This window comes from Ctenocephalides felis, unplaced genomic scaffold, assembly GCF_003426905.1.
Source record: "Ctenocephalides felis isolate EL2017-DRISC unplaced genomic scaffold, ASM342690v1 CF-g0.4_SCAFFOLD_01886, whole genome shotgun sequence".
Classification (NCBI taxonomy): domain Eukaryota; kingdom Metazoa; phylum Arthropoda; class Insecta; order Siphonaptera; family Pulicidae; genus Ctenocephalides; species Ctenocephalides felis.
This window is the reverse complement of record NW_020538040.1, coordinates 4286255-4306916: the sequence shown is the minus strand read 5'-3', so window position 1 is coordinate 4306916 and position 20662 is coordinate 4286255. Positions and strand designations below refer to the sequence as shown.

Genomic DNA, 20662 nt, shown 5'->3' with positions numbered 1-20662 from the left:
ACAGGCTTTACTAGCAAATTATCTATTCCAAAGTCCTTTTCTAATTTTTATCTAGATATTAAATTTGCTCGTCAGTAGGCTCCATGTTCCTATTTGCTTGTAACTAGAGTTATTTCTAATATTTTAAGTCAGTAGAGTCTTTTTTACTATTTTAAGTAAAATTTAAGTTTGTTCATCAGTAGAGTTCTTTTTTCTATTTTAAGTAAAATTTCAGTTTGCTCGTTAGTAGAGTCCCTTTTTCTATTTTAAATTAAGTTTCAGTTTTCTCGTCAGCAGTTTTTAGGTGAAATTTTAGTTTGCTCGTCAGTAGAGTTCTCTTTTCTATTTTAAATTAAATTTCAGTTTGCTCGTCAGTAGAGTTCTTTTTTATATTTTAAATAAAATTTCACATTGCTCGTCGGTAGAGTCCTTTTTTACTTTAAATGAAATTTCAGTTTGCTCGTCAGTTGAGTCTTTTTTTCTATTTTGAATTAAATTTTAGTTTGCTCGTCAGTAGAGGCTTTTCTAGTTTTAGTTCAAATAAATAGTCAAAGCTTCTTCTAGTAATTATTTAAGTTAGTCCTTTGGTAGAGTTCCTTTTGTCAAACAAGTAAAAATTTAGTTTGCTCCTCAGAAGAGTCCTTTTTTCTATTCTAGGTAAAATTTTAGTTTGCGAGTCAGTAGAGTTATTTTTTCTATTTTAAATTAAATTTTAATTTGCTCGTCAGTAGAGTCCTTTTTGCCAGTCGACTCAAAATTTAGTTAGCACGTCGTAAAGTTCTTTTTTATCTAAAAATAAATTTCAGTTTGCTCGTCAGTAGAGTTCTCTTTTCTATTTTAAATTAAATTGCAGTTTTCTTGTGAATAAAGTTTTTTTTCTGAAATGTCATTTTAAAGACAATTTCCGAATTTGTTCATCAGTAGAATCCTTTCTTATACTTAGCAAGTATTATATTAAAAAAATAGTTACATTTTAAAATTAGCTTGTCAGTAAAATCCTTATATAATTTTTTTTATAATTTTCCAAGTCAATATTAAATTTGCTCGTCAGTAGAGTCCTTTTCTAATTTTCTATCTAGATATTGAATTTGCTCGTCAGTACAGTCCTTTTCTGATTTTTTATTTAGATATTGTTGCTCGTCAGTAAAGTCCGTTTTCAAAACATTTTCATTTACTACTCTGTAGAGTCCATTTTTCCAATTTTTGAATATTTTTGTTTAATTTCAAATCTATTTTGCTTATCAGTAGAGTCCTTTTTTACAAAGTTTTTATTTGCCCGTCAGTAGAATTACCTTTTGAAATATTTTATTTGCTTGTCAGTAGAGTCCCTTTGAATATTTAGATCGAGTCTGTCTATCTTTAAAATATGTTTGTCGAATTTAATTTGCTAGTCAGTAGAGTTCCATTTTCTAAATTTTGTCCTTCATTAATCCTTTACTAATTTTCCATCTAGATATTAAATTTGCTCGTCAGTAGAGTCCTTTTCGGATTTTGTATCTAGATATTAAATATAAATTAAATGTATAAATATATATAAATATATAAATATAATATAATAGATAAATATAATATAATAGATAAATTTGCTCGCAAGTAGAGTCTCTTTTTTATTAGCATATTTATTTGCGTGTCAGTAAAGTCCTTTTTTTACCTTTTAAATAATATTGTCGAGTTTTATTTGCACGTCAGTAGAGTCCTTTAATATTATTCTATCTAGATAATAAAGTTGCTCGTCAGTAGAGTTCTTTTCTAATTTTCCATCTTGATATTAAATTTGCTTGTCAGTAGAGTCCTTTTCTGAATTTGCAATCTAGATATTAAATTTGCTCGTAACAAGAGTCCTTTTCTGATTTTCTATCTAGATGTTTAATTTGCTCGTCAGTAGAGTCCTTTTACATTTTTAACAAATATTCCATTTGGTAATTACTCTCATTATCAGTGTAAATGTGAGTAGAGTCCTTTTTCCATCTGTATCAATTCTTAGTTTGTTCGTCAGTAGAGTCACTTTTTTATAAAACATCTTAAATATATATGTACAGAAAGCTATACTAGTTTCTAAACAAAGATTTCCGCACGCCCACCATGCAGAATGTCTTTGAAAATTACAATTTTGTATGGAAACAAGTATAGTACTCGTGTTTGTTCTGCACTATACTACATTCCATAACAAGATTTCATTGCGCTTACTACGGTGAGATGTCTGAAGAAATACAATATTTGTATGGAATTTAGTATAGTGCACACTTTTTAGAGAAAAGTACGAAGAAGACTGAAATATGAATAAATCTCGATTGTTATTGATTAAGTCGATTATGGGCAAGTTAAGACTCTTGCCTTAAGGGAAAATAGTAGTTAAGATACTACATATATATATATATATATATATATATATATATATATAAATATATATCCCAGCTCTCTCACTATCGACCTGGCTAGACATTAAAGCAATATATACATATCAGCCTCGACACGGGGACATAAAATACTCACAAAATACTAAAAAAACAGTAAAAAAGACTAGTGACAAAAATAACATTATTCACCATGACCCTTCTCTATTCTCCCCTTACTCCGCCGCCACTGGCGTAATAAACTAGCAATGTGTCAGCCGCCGGTGACAGATAATCCGGAGCAGGAGTTAGCAAATATTTTTTTTTTATTTTATTTTTGCCGTCTGCGAATATATCCATCATCGGAAGAGAAATATAATAAAATTGTTTTCGATTGAAAAATAGACTAGTACGAAAAGCAAATAATAGATGGCGCGTGAGCGACATGGTGGCAGCGGGATGGATATGATGAAAATAAAAGTTGTGTGCGTTGGGTTATTGTATTTGTTGTAACTTTTGAACGGTTTGTTTGGGGTAAGTGGAATGTTTGAATAGTTTGTAGATGATTAAATTCTTTATTTTTGTTTTTAACATCATAACGACCTACAGCAACTCGGTATACTTGAAAATTGCAATAAAAATCAGAATTTACATAAGTGCTAGTTGAAAGTACATTTATTTCTTAACTTGTCTATAAATCCCAAACCATTCGATTAATATGAATGGTGTATTAGACTAATATCCAGTCAGTAGAGTCCTTTTTGCCAATAAAATCGTTTTCGATTAAAAAATAATCAAGTACAAAAATCTATCAACAGATGGCGTGTGTGCAATATGGTGGCAGCGGGAGGGATTCAATTAAAATAAAAATTGTGTGCGTTTGTTAAATTTGTTGTAACTTTTGAATGGTTTGTTTTAGGTACGAAGAATGTTTGGGAAACTTGTAGATAATTAAATTCTTAATATTTGTTTCTAACATCACAACATCCTACAGCAACCCGGTATACTTCAAAATTTCACTTTAATACGAGATTTCAACAAACGCTAGTTACAAATGCATTTATTTGTTAAATTGCTTATAAATCGTAAACCATTCGATTAGTATGAATGAAGTATTAGAAAAGTTTATTCATCATAAAATTTTAAACATTCTAACATCATAACATCCTACAGCAACTAAGTATACTTCAAAATTGCAAGTGAATGTAGAATATTAATAAAAGCATTCGCTTTGTGAAAATTGTATATAAAGTTTGTTCAAAAGAACTCGACTGACGAGCAAACCTAAAACCGATTTGCGGAATAAACAGATAAATGAATTAGAGACATGGACTCTAAGAAATCTCGTTCGGTTTTTTATAATGTTTATATAAAAATTAACAATATGATATATTAAAAAAAATATTGCCACATGAAGAAAGAATGAATTAGTAGTCAGTAGAGTTCTTTTAATATATTTCATTTATTTTTTTGTCAATAAAGTCCTTTTCGTCAATAAAATCATTTTTAATTAAAAGATAAAAAAAAGTGCAAAAATCTAACAACAGATGGCGCGTGTGCGTTATGGTGGCAGCGGGAGGAATTTGATAAAAATAAAAATTGTGTGCGTTTGTTTGTTATATTTGTTGTAACTTTTAAACGGTTTGTTTGGGGTAAGTGTAATATTTGGAAAGTTTGTTGATAATTTAATTCTTAAGATTGCTTTCTAACAACATGAGCTCTACAGCTACTCGGTATACTTTAAAATTACAATCAAAATCACAATTTCCATGAGTGCTAGTAATAAGTACATTTATTTGTTAAGTTGTTTATAAATCCCAAAACCATTCAATTAATATCAATGATGTATTAAACTAATATCCAGTCAGTAGAGTCCTTTTTGCCGATAAAATATTTTTCTATTTAAGTGCAAAAATCTAACAACAGATGGCGCGTGTGCGATATGGTGGCAGCGGGATGGATTTGATAAAAATACAAATTTGTGTGCGTTTGTTTTTTATATTCGTTGTAACTTTTAAACTATTTGTTTGAAGTTAGTTGTATGTTAGGGAAGTTTGTAGATAATTGAATTCTTAATATTTGTTTTTAACATCATGATGCCCTACAGCAACTCAATATACTTTAAAAGTGCACTTTAATACGAGATTTCAACAAGCGCTTGTTACAAATGCATTTATTTGTTAAATTGCTTTTGAGTCCTAAACCATTCGATTAGTATGAATGAAGTGTTAGCAAAATTTTTTCAGCATAAAATTGTATACATTTTGTCATTATACCAAAAAGCCCTACTGTTACTCGGTATACTTAAAAATTGCATTTGAATATAGAACATTAAGAGCCTTCGAACTATCAACATTGTATATAAATTTTGTTCAAAAGAACTCGACTAACGAGCAAACCTAATACCGATTTGTGGAAAAAATAGATAGATGGATTAGAGACATGGACTTTAAGAAATCTCATATAGTTTTTTATAATCTACATATATATAAAAATAAGTCGGGTTTTCCTTCCTGATGAAATAACTCCAGAACGCACGAACCGATTTCGACAATTTTGCATTCGTTGGAAAGATCTCGGGCTCCGCAAGGTTTATAGCTAAGAAAATTAGGTGTGCATGGCATCATGCATTAATGCAAATTTCTGGAACTTTACGTACCGTAATTAAAAATTTGAGTAATGAAAATAATCAACAATTGTTTTAAATAATTTTAAATACATTATCTATATATATATATATATATATATATATATATATATATATATACGAGGTCTGTTCAAAAAGTACCCGGAATTACTAATAATTAAATTTCGCGGGTCTGGAGTGTCTGATTGTCAAATTTTTTTTTATTGTGTTGGTATACATGCCCCTAAAGTATGATGAAATTTTCAGCTATATTCACTGTTTACTTTGTCTGTGGTAGTCGCTAAGGTTCGACGTGTTTTTCTGAGCTCGGCGATTTTTACAATGGAAGAATTGAAAAAGTCAAAGAATTTGTATTAAATTTTGCGTAAAAAATGAAATAAAGTGTTGCAAAGTGCAAAAATTCACCAGATATGGCTCCGTGTGACTTTTTCCTATTCCCAAAGTTGAAGAGACCCATGAAAGGACGGCGGTTTTCCTCGATTGAAGAAATAAAGGCCGAATCGCTGAGAGTGCTCAAGGACATATCAAAAAGTGAATATCAAGGGTGCTTCGAATATTGGAAAAAACGCTGGCATAAGTGTATTATATCTGGGGGGGACTACTTTGAAGGCGACCACATTAATGTAGACGAATAAATAAATATTTTTTTCGAAATTCCGAAATTTTTTTGAACAGACCATGTATATATATATATATATATATATATATAAGTCGGGTTTTCCTTCCTGACAAAATAACTCCAGAACGCACGAACCGATTTCGACAATTTTGCATTCGTTGGAAAGGTCTCGGGCTGCGCAAGGTTTATAGCTAAGTGGTGCATGACTAATTATTGCTTTTTATTATTTTTCTGTGACACAAATATTGATAGCGTTATGATTGTTTAAAGAGTGCGCGTCTGTCCAATCAGAGAGTCTTACGAGCCAATTAATGCGGGGGGGTGGTGGCGGAGTAGAATTTATTTTCACTTCTGAACCTAAGATTAAGATATAAAATAAATATCATGTAAATTGGAGCACAGTAAAAAAAATCACACGCTTTTTTCCTCTCCATTTACTGCAATAATTTTGTTGATCGTAGGTTGAATAGAACACATTGTAACATGTTTTGACAATTTAATTCACTTCCAATATAAACTTAAGTAATAAAGTATATTGAATTATTAGTAAGAAAAATGTAAGTTAGATATTAAAATTACAAAAACCCCCCAAATTTTCCTTCCTGACGATGTAACTCCAGAACGCACGAACCGATTTCGACAATTTTGCATTTGTTGGAAAGGTCTCGGGCTTCGCAAGGTTTATAGCTAAGATTAAATATTAAGAAATTGCATCGTGCCTTAATGCAAGATTGCAATTTCCAGTTCGCCTTGCGTTCACAATGACAACTAACAAGTCGCAAGGCCAATCGCTTAGTGTTTGAGGGATAAATTTCGAATAGATTATTTAGAAAATCATTGTTTTTCATATGGGCAGTTATACGTTGCCTGTTCGCGAGTTGGGAAACGCTCCGCTTTGTTTGTATTAACGTCAGACCAAAAAACAAAAAATGTGATTTACCAAAGAGCACTTCATTGAAACGGATTCACTTTCATTTACTTAGAGAAGTTCAACTAAAAATACTTCATTTTTGTAATCGAAATAAATTCATTACTGTTGTGCAATAAAATCAATTTTTTCGTTTTCAAATATAAAACAAACAAAAAATTTCTTCATCTTTCTCACGAAACTATCTGGTGGTGGCGAAACGGAGTTCGTCGGGTTTGCTAGTGTTTATATAAATATTAACAATATAATATAATATATTAAAATTATTGCTCCTGAAAAAAAGAATAAGTTCGTTGTTAGTAATGTTTTTTTTGATATATTCATTTCTTTTTTCTTTATAATTTATATTTTGATCGTCAGTAGAGTCCTTCTTGCAAATAAAATCGTTTTCAATTAAAAAATGATTAAGTGCAAAAATCTAACAACAGATGGCGCGTGTGCGAAATGGTGGCAGCGGGATGGGTGTGATAAAAATAAAAGTTGTGTGCGTTTGTTTATTGTATTTGTTGTAACTTCTGAACGGTTTGTTTAAAGTTAGTCGAATGTTTGCAAAGTTTGTAGATAATCAAATTCTCAATATTTTTTTCTAACATCATGATGCCCTACAGCAACCCGGTATACTTCAAAATTTCACTTTAATACGAGATTTCAACAAGCGCTAGTTACAAATGCATTTATTTGTTGAATTGTCTATAAAACCCAAACCATTTAATTTATACGAATGATTTATTATACTATATTTATATATATATATATATATATATATATATATATATATATAAACCATTTTATCTAAATCAATATACGATTTCATTCTCTCTTATCAATACGGAAACAAAAAAAATTAATGCACGCCACTGCACCGATAATTGTTTACGTGGCTGTAAAATATATTGATAGAATATCATTATCGATATTAAAAGCAAAGCGTTTTTTAGAAAATAGGAGGAGGGGATAAAACCAGAGGCGTAGTAAAATAATATATTAAAGAAGATAGAAATGTTATGTTACGGGCCTATCTTCATATGAGTAGGTAGTCACAAACTGTCTAAAAGCTAAGTATTTAATGTGCGATGAGGAGTTGCACATAAAACGTAACCTCAAAAACGTCAATTAATAATTTTATCGCCAGTGCATCATTCTGATTGATTGATTGATTGATAACACATACGTGAAGTTAGGTTTTGTGTATAAAACGCCTGCTTTCATAGCAAATTCACAGCTTTTTGACAGTTTTTAGTACCATTTTATATGAAAAAGTAGCACTAACATAGCATTTCAACCACAATTATGGTTACATATATTATGAGTCTGTTTGCTCATCAGTAGAGTTCAAATACACATTATTAGAGAGTTTACAAATGAAGTCAAAATTTAGTTTGCTCGTCAGTAGAGTCCTTTTTGATAAACAAGTAAAAATTTAGTTTGCTAGTAATTAAAGCCAGTTTAATAAAATTGAGTTTGCTCGTCAGTAGAGTCTTTTCCATTTTTATTTCAGTTTACAAGCCGATTAAGTTTTTTTAGTTATTTCAGTTAGCTCGTCAGTAGAGTATTTTTTGACAATCAAATCAAAATTTAATTAGATTGTCAGTAGAGTTTTTTTTTTCAATCAAGTCAAAATTTAGTTATCTTGTCAGTAGATTCCTTTCTAATTTTATTTCAATTCACTACTCAGAAGAGTTGTTTCTAGTTATTATATCAGTTTGCACGTCGGTAGAGTATTTTTTTGGCCAATTAAGTCAAAAATTAATTTGCTCGTCAGTAGACTCCTTTTCTCTATTATTTCACTTTGCTCCTCGATAGAATTATTTTTTCCAAATGAGTTCATATTTAGTTTGCTCGTCAGTAGAATCATTTTTTAATTTTCCGTATAGATATTAAATTTGCTCGTTAATAGAGTGCTCTGCTATTTTTTTCAGTTTTCCAGTTTTTTTTTTCTAATTTGCTTGTCAGTAGAGTCCATTTAATCTAATTTTTTGTCTAGATATTAAATTTGCTTCAGTAAAGTTTTTTTCTTAATTTGCTCGTCAGTAGAGTTCTTTTCTTTTAATTTTCTTTCTAGATATTAGATTTGCTTGTCAGTAGAGTCCTTTTCTTTTAATTTTCTCTCGAAATATTAAAATTGCTCGTAAATAGCATCCTTTTTCTAATTTGCTCGTCAGTAGAGTCCTTTTCTTCTAATTTACTTTCTAGATATTAAATTGGCTCGTCAGCAGAGTCCTTTTTTTCCAATTTTTCTATCTAGATATTAAATTTGCTTGTCAGTAGAGCTCTTTCATAATTTGCTTGTCAGTAGAGTCCTTTTTTTAATTTCTCTCTAGATGTTAAATTTGCTCGTAAGTGGAGTTTTCTTTTCTAATTTACTCGTCAGTAGAGTCCACTTCTAATTTTTTTCTAGATTGCTCGTCAGTAGAGTTCTTTTCTAATTTTTTTCTAGATATTTAATTTGCTCGTCAGTAGAGTCCTTTTATAATTTTCTCTCTAGATATTAAATTTGCTTGTCAGTAAAGTCATTTTTAAATTTGCTCGTAAATAGAGTCCTTTTTTCTTATTTTCTCTCTGGGCATCAAATTTCCTTGTCAGTAGAGTTCTTTTCTAATTTCTTCGTCAGTAGAGTCCTTTTCTAATTTGCTCGTCAGTAGAGTCATTTTTAATTAGTTAAATTTCTGCTTGATCAAGTTGATTAGGGGCATATATTAATCACGTGAGATTTTTTGAAGGGTTTGACAAAAAATCACAAAATATGTATTCATTTTTTACCTAATTTTTTTTAAAAAAAAAATCCGAACATTTCCGAAAAAAATTAAAAATTTCACAAATTTTTGAAGGCAAAATACCACTCACAACTAGGCCCAACAAAACAATTTTCGTCCCTACGTTCATGGACCGACATTTATCACTGTTAAAAATAATTTATTTACTAAAAAACACAACATCGAATTCATATTCATTCGCAAAAACAAAATCGAACCAGCGAATCGTAAAATCGTTTTTGCAATAAATTTCAATATTAATAATAATCTCGCTCTTTTGTTTCGATTCGGAAAATAACATCATCCATACGAAACGAATGCTTTGATAATTAAAATATAAATTTATAATTAGACGCAAACAAAGGGATAATTTAAATATTGTTTTTTCCGTGCATTTTATTTTAATTAGATGTCGAAAACATTGCGAAAACATTGTCGAGATTATTTTGTTGCAAAATTTATAAATATCGATAATTGTCGATCAACTATAATTAAATAAAAAAGGATTAGGACAAAAGTTGACCTAGTATTAATTAGTCAGGGCGCTGGTGTTAAGATTTATTTATTTACTTCCCGTAGGGTAAGTTATAGTGATCGCTAAAACATGAAAATTAAAATTTTTGTATAACTGTACGCTTCAGACGTTTCTGAACATTTTCGCATACCCCAGAAAAATTGATGTATGTGTGTGTTCAAAATACTCAAAAATCTAATTTTCTAAAAGGTCAAAAAAATTTTTTTTGAAACATTTTTGGTGCGGGAAGTTCCAACAATTTGCCTTAAGTTACGATGCCATGCACCCTTAGAATTATTATAATTTTTTTATTAAGATTTGTAGGCGTATTTTCAGATAACATCTAACTATCTTAAAACTAACCTCAAAATAGCTCAAAACGTTAAACTAACAATACATATTTATATGAATTTGCTCGTCAGAAGAGTCCTTTCTATATAACAAGACTTTTTGAATTAGGTAGTCATTAGAATTCTTTTTTTTTCTGAAATGAAATTTGACCAATAATTTCCAAATTTGCTCGACAGTAGAGTTCTTTCTTTTTTGTAAATTACATTTTATCAAAAATTTTTGAATTTGTTCGTCAGTTCTTTCTTTATCTTAAATGACATTTCATCAATAATTTCCGAATTTGCACGTCAGTAGTTTTTTTTTTAATAATTTAATTTGCTCGTCAGTAGAATTCTTTTAATTTTAGAAAAATATCAGTGTTTGTTCGTCAGTCGAGTTATTTCTCTCTAGAAAGACAAATCTAAGTTTAGTGAATTTGGTAGTCAGCAGAGTTCTTTATTTTTCTTTAATGAAATTTGAACAATAATTTCCGAATTTGCTCGACAGTAGAGTTCTGTCTTTTTCTTGAAAGACATTTTATCAATAATTTCAGAATTTGCATGTCAGTAGAGTCCTTCATTCCTTCTAAAAATTCCAGAAATTGCTCATCAGCAGAGTTCTTTATTACTTAAAAAATAAATATCTCAATTTGCTCGTCAGTAAAATTCTTTTTTTAAATATTTGAATTTACTTGTAAGTAAAAGAAAATTTGTTTTAATTCCAGAATTTGCTCGTCGGTAGATTTATTTTTATTTTTAAAAAGAAAACTAGAATTTTCTTGTCAGTATAGTTCCTTTTTCTAAAAATGTTTGAAGTTGTTCGTCAGTAGAGTTCTTTTTTTTAAATTTGAATTAGCTCGTCAGTAGAGTTCTTTTTTTCTTAGTGAGTTTGCGCGTCAGTAGTTCTTTTTATTTTTGAGGGCAAAGTGTAAATTTTCTAGTCAGTAGTTCTTTATAATTTAAAAATAATTTGCTTGTCAGGAGAGTTCTTTTATATTACTTTTGAAAATTACAGAATTTGCTCATCAAGTATAGTATTCTTTTTTTATTAGTTAAATTTGCTCGTCACAAGTTTTTTTGATTTTTTAAAAATAATATCAGAATTTGCTTGATACTAAAGTTCTTTATTTCTTAAAAAAAAGATTTACTGGTCAGTAGAGTTTTTCCCCTAAAAATGTTGGAATTTACACGTCAATATGTTCCTTTTAAATTTTAAAAATAATATCAGTTTTAACTCGTTAGTAAGGTTCTTTTTCTTTAAAAAAAACAGAATTTGCTCGTCAGTAGAGTTCTTGGTTTTTTAATTCAAAATTTGCATTTGCACGTCAGTAGAGTTCTTTATTTAAAAAAAAAAACAGAATTTGCTCGTCAGTAGAGTACTTTTTAACTTCCCGTAGGGTAAGTTATTGTAATGGGCCGAAAATCGGAATTGAAAATTTTTACATTTCTCGACGTTTTGAAGGTTTCTGAACATTTTGGCATACCTCAGAAAAAATGGATGTGTGTGTGTGTGTGTATGTGTGTGTGTGTGTATGTATGTGTGGATACAAATTTCCAGTCACGTTTTAGGGCGCACGGATCAACCGATTTGAATGGTTCAAAAAACATTCGATTCCTATTGATAGGGAAAAGAGCTGATTAGTTTTTGGCAAAGGCAGGTCCAGCCGTTTCGGAGATACGGAGCAAAGAGTGCGGAAAATAGAAATCGAATTTTTGAGAGAACGGAGTATCCGATTTGAATGAACTAAAAAACATTCAATTAGTAATGATTGGGAGAAGCGTTTATTAGTTTTTGGCAAAGGCAGGCCCAGCCATTTCAAAGATACGGAGCTAAATATGTAAAAAATGGCAGTTTTTGAGAGAACTAAGCGTCCGATTTGAATGATTCAAAAAACTTTCTGCTTGTCTTAACAAAATAATTGATTTTGGAAAAAAAAAATTTTGTTCCATTTTTTTTTTTTTTTTTTTAGTTTTTTGTTGAAACAAATAATTTCAACTTTGCAATTCAGTTTATATAATTCTTATAAATATTAGACAATGTTACAATATTTATAATAATCTATTTGAAAACATTCAATATTCCTCGAACATTTCGTTACCGTACGGGAAGTTCCAGCAATTTGCCTTAAGGCACGATGCCACCCACCCCACTAGTTTTTATAACAAGTCCAGAATTTAGTCGTCGGTAGAGTTCTTTATTTCTTAAAAAATAAATATCTGAATATTCTCGTCAGTAGAGTTATTTTTGACAAGAATTTGCTCTTCAGTACAGTTTCTTTTTTTCTGAAAATTTCAGAATTTGCTCGTAAGCAAGTTCTTTTTTTTAACCGTCGACGAATGATCAAAAATCTGCTCTCTCTTTCACACACACACACTCACATACACACACACTTTTTCCAAATTCGGTCTCAATCGATTCAGAATGACTTAAAATGTCGAAAAAACAAACTTCTTCGGGAAATTAATAATACTTAATAAATAACAATATTATTATTTATTACCTATAAATAAGTTTCGATTAACCGTAATAATTATTGTCGATAGGTATTCGGATAATCAAATAACCGGATAATCGAATGTTTGAAGAATAATGTTGTATATTTATTAAAAATAACAATTACATACATAGATATTAACGAAAATTAATGTTTATTAAGAAAATGAAACTTTCTCATTTATGTACATATAAATTTTCTTAATTGTAAAAAATAAATCTTGGTTTCTTTGTATTCAACAAACACCTAAAAGTTATTCAAGCTAGTGTAGACTAATAACCTAATATAACCTAAGGGCTATATTAATAAAAACAACCACAAATTTTTATCAAACATTTTTTTATTACACATATAAAAGTAGAAAAAAATATAACAATCACATTAATATTTCATCATATCACTTACTTATAAACTACAATACCGAATAAATCACGAAATTTAAATCGATTATAATCGATCGATTACATCATAGAATTAAAAAAATAAATTTCTCAAAAAAAAATACTTTAGCAATCGACTGGTTTTACGTCGGTCTTGAAATCAAGCCACATTCTTTCGAATTCTTCTTGCAGCCCTTCGATTAGATCGATATCGGTTGTTATGATTGTATTATCGTAATTTACTGTAAGGGCCTAAAATATAAAAGAAATATATATATATATATATTAGGGTGGTCCTTAATACGGACATTTTCGAATTTAGTTGCTCCCAAGGGCTCAAACGCTTCCAAATTAATAAAAGAAAATCCTCTAAAAGATTCAGCTCTTAATATTATTATTTAGATAGTCCGCAATTCAATTAAAAGTTCGTATATTCATTATTACTATATATACTTGCGCCATCTGTGATAGCAATCGTAACCTCAAATATTACGACACTTAAAAATATTTATAAAATACTTCAACCTCTAATTAAATCCATGTGGACTGTTTAACGAAATATTTATTCATCATGGCATCAATATTAATTTTGCAGCTATTTATTTAATTGGTGATGTTGACAATCAAATTATCAGGCATCAAAATTACAAGTCCGCTATCACAGATGGCGCAAGAATTTACTTAATGATAAATGTTAATAATAAATATACGGAACATTTAATTGAATTGCGAAATGTCCAAATGTTAATATTAAGAGCTGAAATTTTTAGAGATTTTTTTTTTTATTTATTAGAAAGCGTTTGAGCCCTTGGGAGCAAAGAAATTCGAATATGTCCATATTAAGGACCACCCTAATATATACATATAGAATATAAATAAATAAGAACGAACTACGTTCTTCAATTATTTGCGCTAACTTCATTTCATTCAGTTATTTTCGAGACCATGGTTCGTTCCATCAAATTTAAAATTAGTGAACTGACAAGTATCAAAAAACGAAGGGTCGATGTATAGGATTGTAACGTTAACCCTGAATAAAAAAGTATTTGCAAATTAGAAACCGATTCTGCCACATAAGAGAAAAATAGTATGGCAAGGCCATATCATGAAAAACTCCATACTAAATTTGTCAAAAGCCATGCGGTTGCTGTGAAGTCAGGCGCATTTCTCACGTTGTCAGATACAAAACCTAAATTAGAAACAGCACAAACGTCAAAAAAAAACGATCTAGAATAACAGGGTTTTCCTGACTCGGCTTCATAACATACGAGTGACGTTGCAGTTTATGTGTAAAACGCCTGAATGCACAGCAAACACATGGACATTTTGACAGAATTCAGTATGATTCAGAAGCAAATTTGCTCGTCAGTATAATTTTTGTTCGAGAAATTTACGAATTTGCTCGTCAGTAGAGTTTTTTTCTGCTAAAATGTATGGATTTGGCCATAAATAAATTTCTTTTTTTTCATAAATTTTGCTCGTCAGTATGATTCATTTTTTTCCTAAAAAGTCTGAATTTGGACGTCAGAGTAATTTTTTTTTAGAAAATTGTCTGAATTTGCTTGTCAGTATAATTCTTTTCCGAGAAATTCACGAATTTGCTCGTCAGTAGAGTTCTTTTCTGCTAAAATGTATAGATTTGCCCATCAATATATTTCTTTTTTTTTCATAAAAAATCTGAATTTGATCGTCATTAGAGTAATTTTTGTAAGAAAAATGTCTGAATTTGCTCGTCAGTAAAGTTCTTTTTTTAGAAAAATATCTGATTTCGACCGTCAATAGAGTCCTTTTTAACATAAATTGAAATTTGTTCGTCAATATTTTTTTCTAAAAATTTTAATTTGCTGTCAGTAGAGTTCTTTTTTTGCTAAAAATGTTTGAAGTTGATCATAATTAGTTTTGCTCGTCAATAGATTTCTTTTTTTTTAAAAATGTCTGAATTTGCTCGTCAGTAGAGTTCTTTTTTCTTACAAAATGTCTGAAGTTGCTCGTCAGGAGATTTATTTTTTCTAAAAATGTCTGGTTTTGTTCGTTCGTAGAGTTCTTTTTTTAAAAAAAATGTGTGAAATATACACATTTGTTTGATCGACGGAACTTTTTTTATAATAAACCAAAAAAAAACTGCTTTTGATGCAAAAAACAGAAGTTCATCAGGCTTGTCAAGAAAAACTATTACTAATTCAAAAAAAAAAAAAAAAGTTACCAGGGCAGAAGTTTCTAATGGCAATTTCTGGTTTTATAAATCTGAAACATCATTAACCTTCCTTAAAGACAAATTTGGATAGGAAAGTATCTAAAAACCGAAGACAAAGGCTACAATCGATGCAGAAAAAGAGCAACTCAAACTTAACCCAAAAATGTTATAAATTTGGGGGTCTATAAGTTTGTATAACATGCAAAGTGGTGGTTTTTTGTTTAAAATAAGTTCTCAAAATCACAATAATTCATTCACATGTTTTGCTAGTCCTCGTATGTTTTCCATAGTATAAGTATTGTGCTTAAACATATAGAAGGGACTGTGACGTCATATGTCTGAGCGAACATTGCCGACGACAGTCGCGGACTCTCCCAATTGATCAAATGTCACAAGTCATATATTACCTTGTAATATATAAACCGATTTTAACAGGTGGATTCGATTTTATGTACATTTATTTCGCAATAGAAATATTATCAATATCATTTCTTACAAAATTATAAGCCATCACAATTGCCATCATATTATTGAAATAAAACATATAACACATGTAACATTTGATAAATCGGGAGAGTCCGCGATTGTCGTCGGCAATGTTCGCTCAGACATGTGACGTCACAGTACATTCTATGTTTGAGCACTTATTTTGCTCTCGACTAGCAGTTCATTTAATATAAGGTCTACGCATTGGTTACATTTTTGTATACCTGAAGCCTATTTGTAGAAGTTCTAGTAGAAGTCTAAAACAGCAATATTGTCAATGTTTGGGGATTTACCAGACTTAGACATACGAATTACAACATATCTAATAAATTGTATATTTGTTATTCAAGTCAAGAATCACAAGTTTGTAGGTACAAATAAAACGCGTTTCCTAAAGTAAACATATTGATTCTTTATAAATTATACTCTTTTGATGGGACAAACCACAGTCTCGAAACGTCGGTATCTCAGAACTTTATGCTTAAAGTACACACACACACACATATATATATATATATATATATATATAATTTATGATTATTCACCTGCAAACACCAGTTCTGCGATCCCACCATAATGATTCCCTGTTTGGGAAATTTGATCGCATCTGGCGACACTTTGGCAACACTATCAGTTTCGACAGTATCGATCAGGCATAACTTATGATGCATAATACTGTCGGAACTTACTTTGTATCGAATGGGGATTCCTAAAAAACAACACCAAAATAATAATAGAACAAAAGACAGTTGAGTGTGTTATAATCAGATGATTCGAACGACGACCTGAATCATGAGGTAATTCTGTCTAATAACATGGCATTGTCAAGGCAACGTTATCATATGCTTACTTGGTAATAATGTGTCAAAATGTATATTTATTGGCGAATTTTTCATACAAACATGCAAGAAAGAATGTTATAATAACAGAATCTTCGTTGATGCAGTTATCGTAACATTCTTTCTTACTTTGTTTATATGCAAAATACGCCTGGTCGCACGGCAAATTAACAGACATTTCACAACGCTATGTTATGAGGCAGAATTGCCCCATCAAATCGGATTTTATTCGAATCGAATCAACTCGTATCAAGCCAAGAACTGTTTATTGTAATACATGGATAGACACAAATTTTGAAAATAATTAATTTTGATAATTATTAACAAGTTAAACATTATTGAAAATCTAAATTAGGTCTGAAAAAAATGGAGTCCACTAACGATCGAACTCAATTGCAGACCAGAAGATAAAAAAGGACTCTACTGACGAACAGATTAAATTGCAAAGAAGCAAACCCGTTCATCAGTAGAGTCTTATTTTATCTTCTAGCTTACAATTTAATTTGTTCGTCAATAGAGCCCTTCTTTATCTTTTAGTTTGCAATTTGATTTGCTAGACAGTACAATCCCTTGACTAAAAGGGATTTATTTTCCAGTGGATTGTATTTTATTGATAATAATAAGAACGAGTAGAATAATATCAGTTTGCTTGTTAGTAAAGTATTTTTCTTTCTAGAATAATCGTATTTTGTTAGTTATATTTTAAATTGATTTTTACTTTACTCATCACTAAATTTCCTTTTTCTTATAGAATCGTTTTTTCTTATTCATTAAAAGCGGCTAGTCAGTAGAGTTCTTTTTTTAAAAACAGTCTGAATGAATTTACTCGTCATTGTCATGTCAATTTTGTTCGTCAGTAAAGTCCTTTTTCTAAAATAACCCGTACTACCTTATTAAATTTGCTCGTCAATAGTTTTTTTTTTTTACTAAATAATGTGAATTTGCTGGTCAGTATCATTCTTCATTGTTTCATCAGAAGATGTCTGAATTTGCTCGTCAGTAGAGTTCCTTTATTTTCTAAAAATGTGAAATCGCTCGTCAGTAGAATCCTTTTTCTCTAAAGATGTAAATTTGCTCGTCAGTAGAATTCTTTTATTAAAAACTGTCTGAATTTACTCGTTGATAGAGTCCCTTTTTTAATATTTTAATATTTTGCTCGTCAGTAGAGTTGTTTTCTTTTTTTAAAAAGAAAATGCCTGAATTTGCTCATCAGTAAAGTTTTTTTTTTAAAAAAAAGTCTGAATTTACTCATCAGTATGATTTTTTTTTCTTAAAAAATAGCTGAATTTGCTCATCAGGAAAGTTATTTTTTTTTAAAAAAAAGTTCTTTTTTTAAGAAAAATGTGAATTTGCTCATCAGTAGAGTTCTTTTTATTTCTAAAAACGTTTGAATTTACTCGTCAGTAGGATTCTTTTTTTTTTAAAAAAAAAAAGGCTAATTATGCTCGTCAATAGAGTTCTTTTTTCTAAAAATTCACAAATGTTCTTTTTTTTAGAAATTTACTCGTCAGTAGCTTTCTTTTTTTCTAAAAATTCCCAAATTTGCTCGTCAGCAGCTCTCTTTTTTTTCTGAAAATGTTTGAATTTGCTCGTCAGCACAGTTCCTTTTTTTAAAAAAAAAATATCTGAATTTGCTCGTCAGTAGAGTCGTTTTTTTAAAAAAACTTTTTGAATTTGCGTGTCGGTAGAATTGGTTTAAAAAAAAAAACAATGTCTGAATTTGCTCGTCAGTAAAATTCTTTTGTTTTAGAAATCTACAAATCTGCTTGTCAGTAGAGTCCTTTTCTTAAAAAAAATGTCTAAATTAGCTCGTCAGTAGAGTTCTTTTTTTAATTAAAATCTTTATTTGCTCGTCAGTGAAGCTCTTTTTTATAAAACTTCTTGAATTTGCCTGTCAGTAGAGCTCTTGTTTTAATTAAAATGAATTTACTCGTCAGTAGAATTCTTTTGTTCTAGAGATTTACAAATTTCCTCTTCAGTAGTCTTTAATGCTAAAAATGTCTGAATTTGCTCGTCAGTATTTTTTTTTTCTTTGAAAAAAAAAGTCTAAATTTGCTTGTCAGTAAGTTCGTTTTTTTTTTAAAAAAAAAGCCTTTATTTCCTCTTTTTTCAATGTCTGATTTTGCTTGTCAGTAGAATTCTTTTTTCTAAAAAGAAAATGTCAATTTGCTCGTCATTCGAGTACTTTTTTGTAAAAACATGTAAATTTGTCAGTTGAGTACTTTTTTTTAGAAATATGAATTTGCTCGTCAGTAGAGTTCTTTTTTTTTCAAACTAAAAATTGCTCGTCAGTAGGGACCTTTTTTTAAAAAAAAAGTACGAATTGGCTCGTCAGTACAATTCTTTTATTTTTTGAAAAATGCCTGAATTTACAATTTTGCTCATCAGTAGAGACCTTTTTTATGAAAAAATATCTGAACCTGCTCGTCGAATTTTTTGTTAGAAATGTCTAAATTTAGAAATTTACAAATCTGCTCGTCAGTAGAGTCCTTAAAAAAAAGTCTGGCTCATCATCAGTAGAATTCTTTTGTTTCTTGAAAAATCTGAATGTGCTTGTCAGTAGAGTTCTTTTCTCATAATAATGTCTAAATTTGCTCGTCAGTAGAGATCTTATACTAAAATTGCCTGAATTTGTTCATCAGTAGCCTCGTTTTTAAAAATCTAAATTTGTTTGTCAGTAGAGTTCTTTTTTCAGAAATTTAGAAATTTGCTCATTAGTAGTCTTTAAAAGTCTAAATTTACCTGTCAGTAGAGTCCTTTTGTTTAAAAAAATATAGAAATTTATAAAATTGCTCGTCAGTCGAGTTCTTTTTTCGGAAGTTTAGAAATTTGCTCGAGTCCTTTTTTAAAAACAGTCCTTTTTTTAAAATAGTCCTTTTTTGTTAAAAACGTTTGATCTTACTCGTCAGTACTTTTCTTTAAAAAATGCCTCAATAGGATTTTTTGCAAAAAATGTCCACATTTGGAAATTTACAAATTTGCTCGTCAGTAGAGTCCTTTTTTTTTTTAAAAAAAAAAGGAAGCCTAAATTTGCTCGTCAGTAGAGTCCTTTATTTCTCTAAAAATGTCTAAATTTGCTCGCCATAGAGTTCCTAAATACAATTGTTAATATTATAAAAACAATACTAAGTGATGAATTTGAGCACGATTGCACCATCTTTTGAGTGCCAAAAAACTAAAACATGAAAAAGCTTTTTTGTACCAACTTATACACGAGCTTGATACGAGTCAAATCGATTCAAATCAGTAGTAGTTTTTGAGTACTTATCACCATTCAACTCACCTTTCCTCATCATCTTCTCCAAATTCTGATTATTATCAAACATCTTATGATCCGTTATAACCCTCACATACACCCCCTCATCTTAGCTTTGATAATAGCCTGTGTCAGATCATAATTCGATATGATGTACATACTGAGACATATCGATTTCCTGCTCGAATTGATAATAGATATCATCTTGTTGATATTGGAGAAGAAGCACCTCTCGTTGGCGCAGCCGAGACAATTCTTGGTGTCGCCGCTTTCGTTCTGGCAGTTCATCGAGTCTTCGCCGGAGAAAAGGACGTCCTCGATTACGATTTCGGACGGGTAGAGGTAGCGGTAGAGGCGATATAAGGTGTAGGTCGAGAGGATGAGGACTAGGGTGGGTTTTAGGAAGAAGACCATCTTTGGGTGAATTGGTGGATAGAAGATTCTGCCTGGTGAGGGGTAGAAGATAGAGTTAGTTGGTGTGAATGATTTATTAGTGGATGTAAGGACACGGTATCGAATAGAAAGTATCGATACTTTCTATTCGATACCGTGTCCCTAGGTGGATGATGATGATGTGATGAAGTATGATTGGGTGAATGATAATATGAGTGGATGAATAAATGAACTAGATGTAAGTGACATTTTGCCTTGGGGCAAGTTGCATGAACGTCCCGATACGTATATGTCTCGTACTTGATCGAGAACGATTAAGGCGGCAATTGTGCCTCATAAAATAGCTTTGTCATGGCAACTTACTTGGTAGCGAAACTGTCTATCAAGCTGCGCGATCAGGCGTATTTTACATATAAACAAGCAAGAAAGAATCTTATAATAATTCTAAATGGTGCAATTAGGGGGCGTCCATAAATCACGTGATTGACTTTTTAAGGATTTTTGGACACCCCTCCCC

At 30.2% G+C, this 20662-nt stretch overlaps 1 protein-coding gene across 1 annotated transcript; it reads right to left on the bottom strand.

Moving 5' to 3' along the window:
- Positions 1-13103: 13103 nt before the first annotated feature.
- Positions 13104-20180, bottom strand: LOC113378485 (mitochondrial cardiolipin hydrolase-like). Its single transcript, XM_026619021.1, has 3 exons — positions 19780-20180; positions 16203-16366; positions 13104-13229 (listed from the first exon to the last, which is right to left on the bottom strand). Exons 1-3 carry the CDS (start codon positions 19820-19822, stop codon positions 13104-13106), a joined length of 333 nt encoding a protein of 110 aa, XP_026474806.1. The 5' UTR covers positions 19823-20180.
- Between the last annotated feature and the right edge of the window lie 482 nt (positions 20181-20662).

What these genes read in the sequence shown, in the direction of transcription:
- LOC113378485 (XM_026619021.1), bottom strand. Translation starts at nt 19,822, where the DNA reads ATGTTTGATAATAATCAGAATTTGGAGAAGATGATGAGGAAAG. An exon ending in GGAGAAGATGATGAGGAAAG is followed by an intron (nt 16,367 to 19,779) that starts GTGAGTTGAATG and finishes GTTGTTTTTTAG; the next exon opens with GAATCCCCATTCGATACAAA. An exon ending in CGCAGAACTGGTGTTTGCAG is followed by an intron (nt 13,230 to 16,202) that starts GTGAATAATCAT and finishes TTTATATTTTAG; the next exon opens with GCCCTTACAGTAAATTACGA.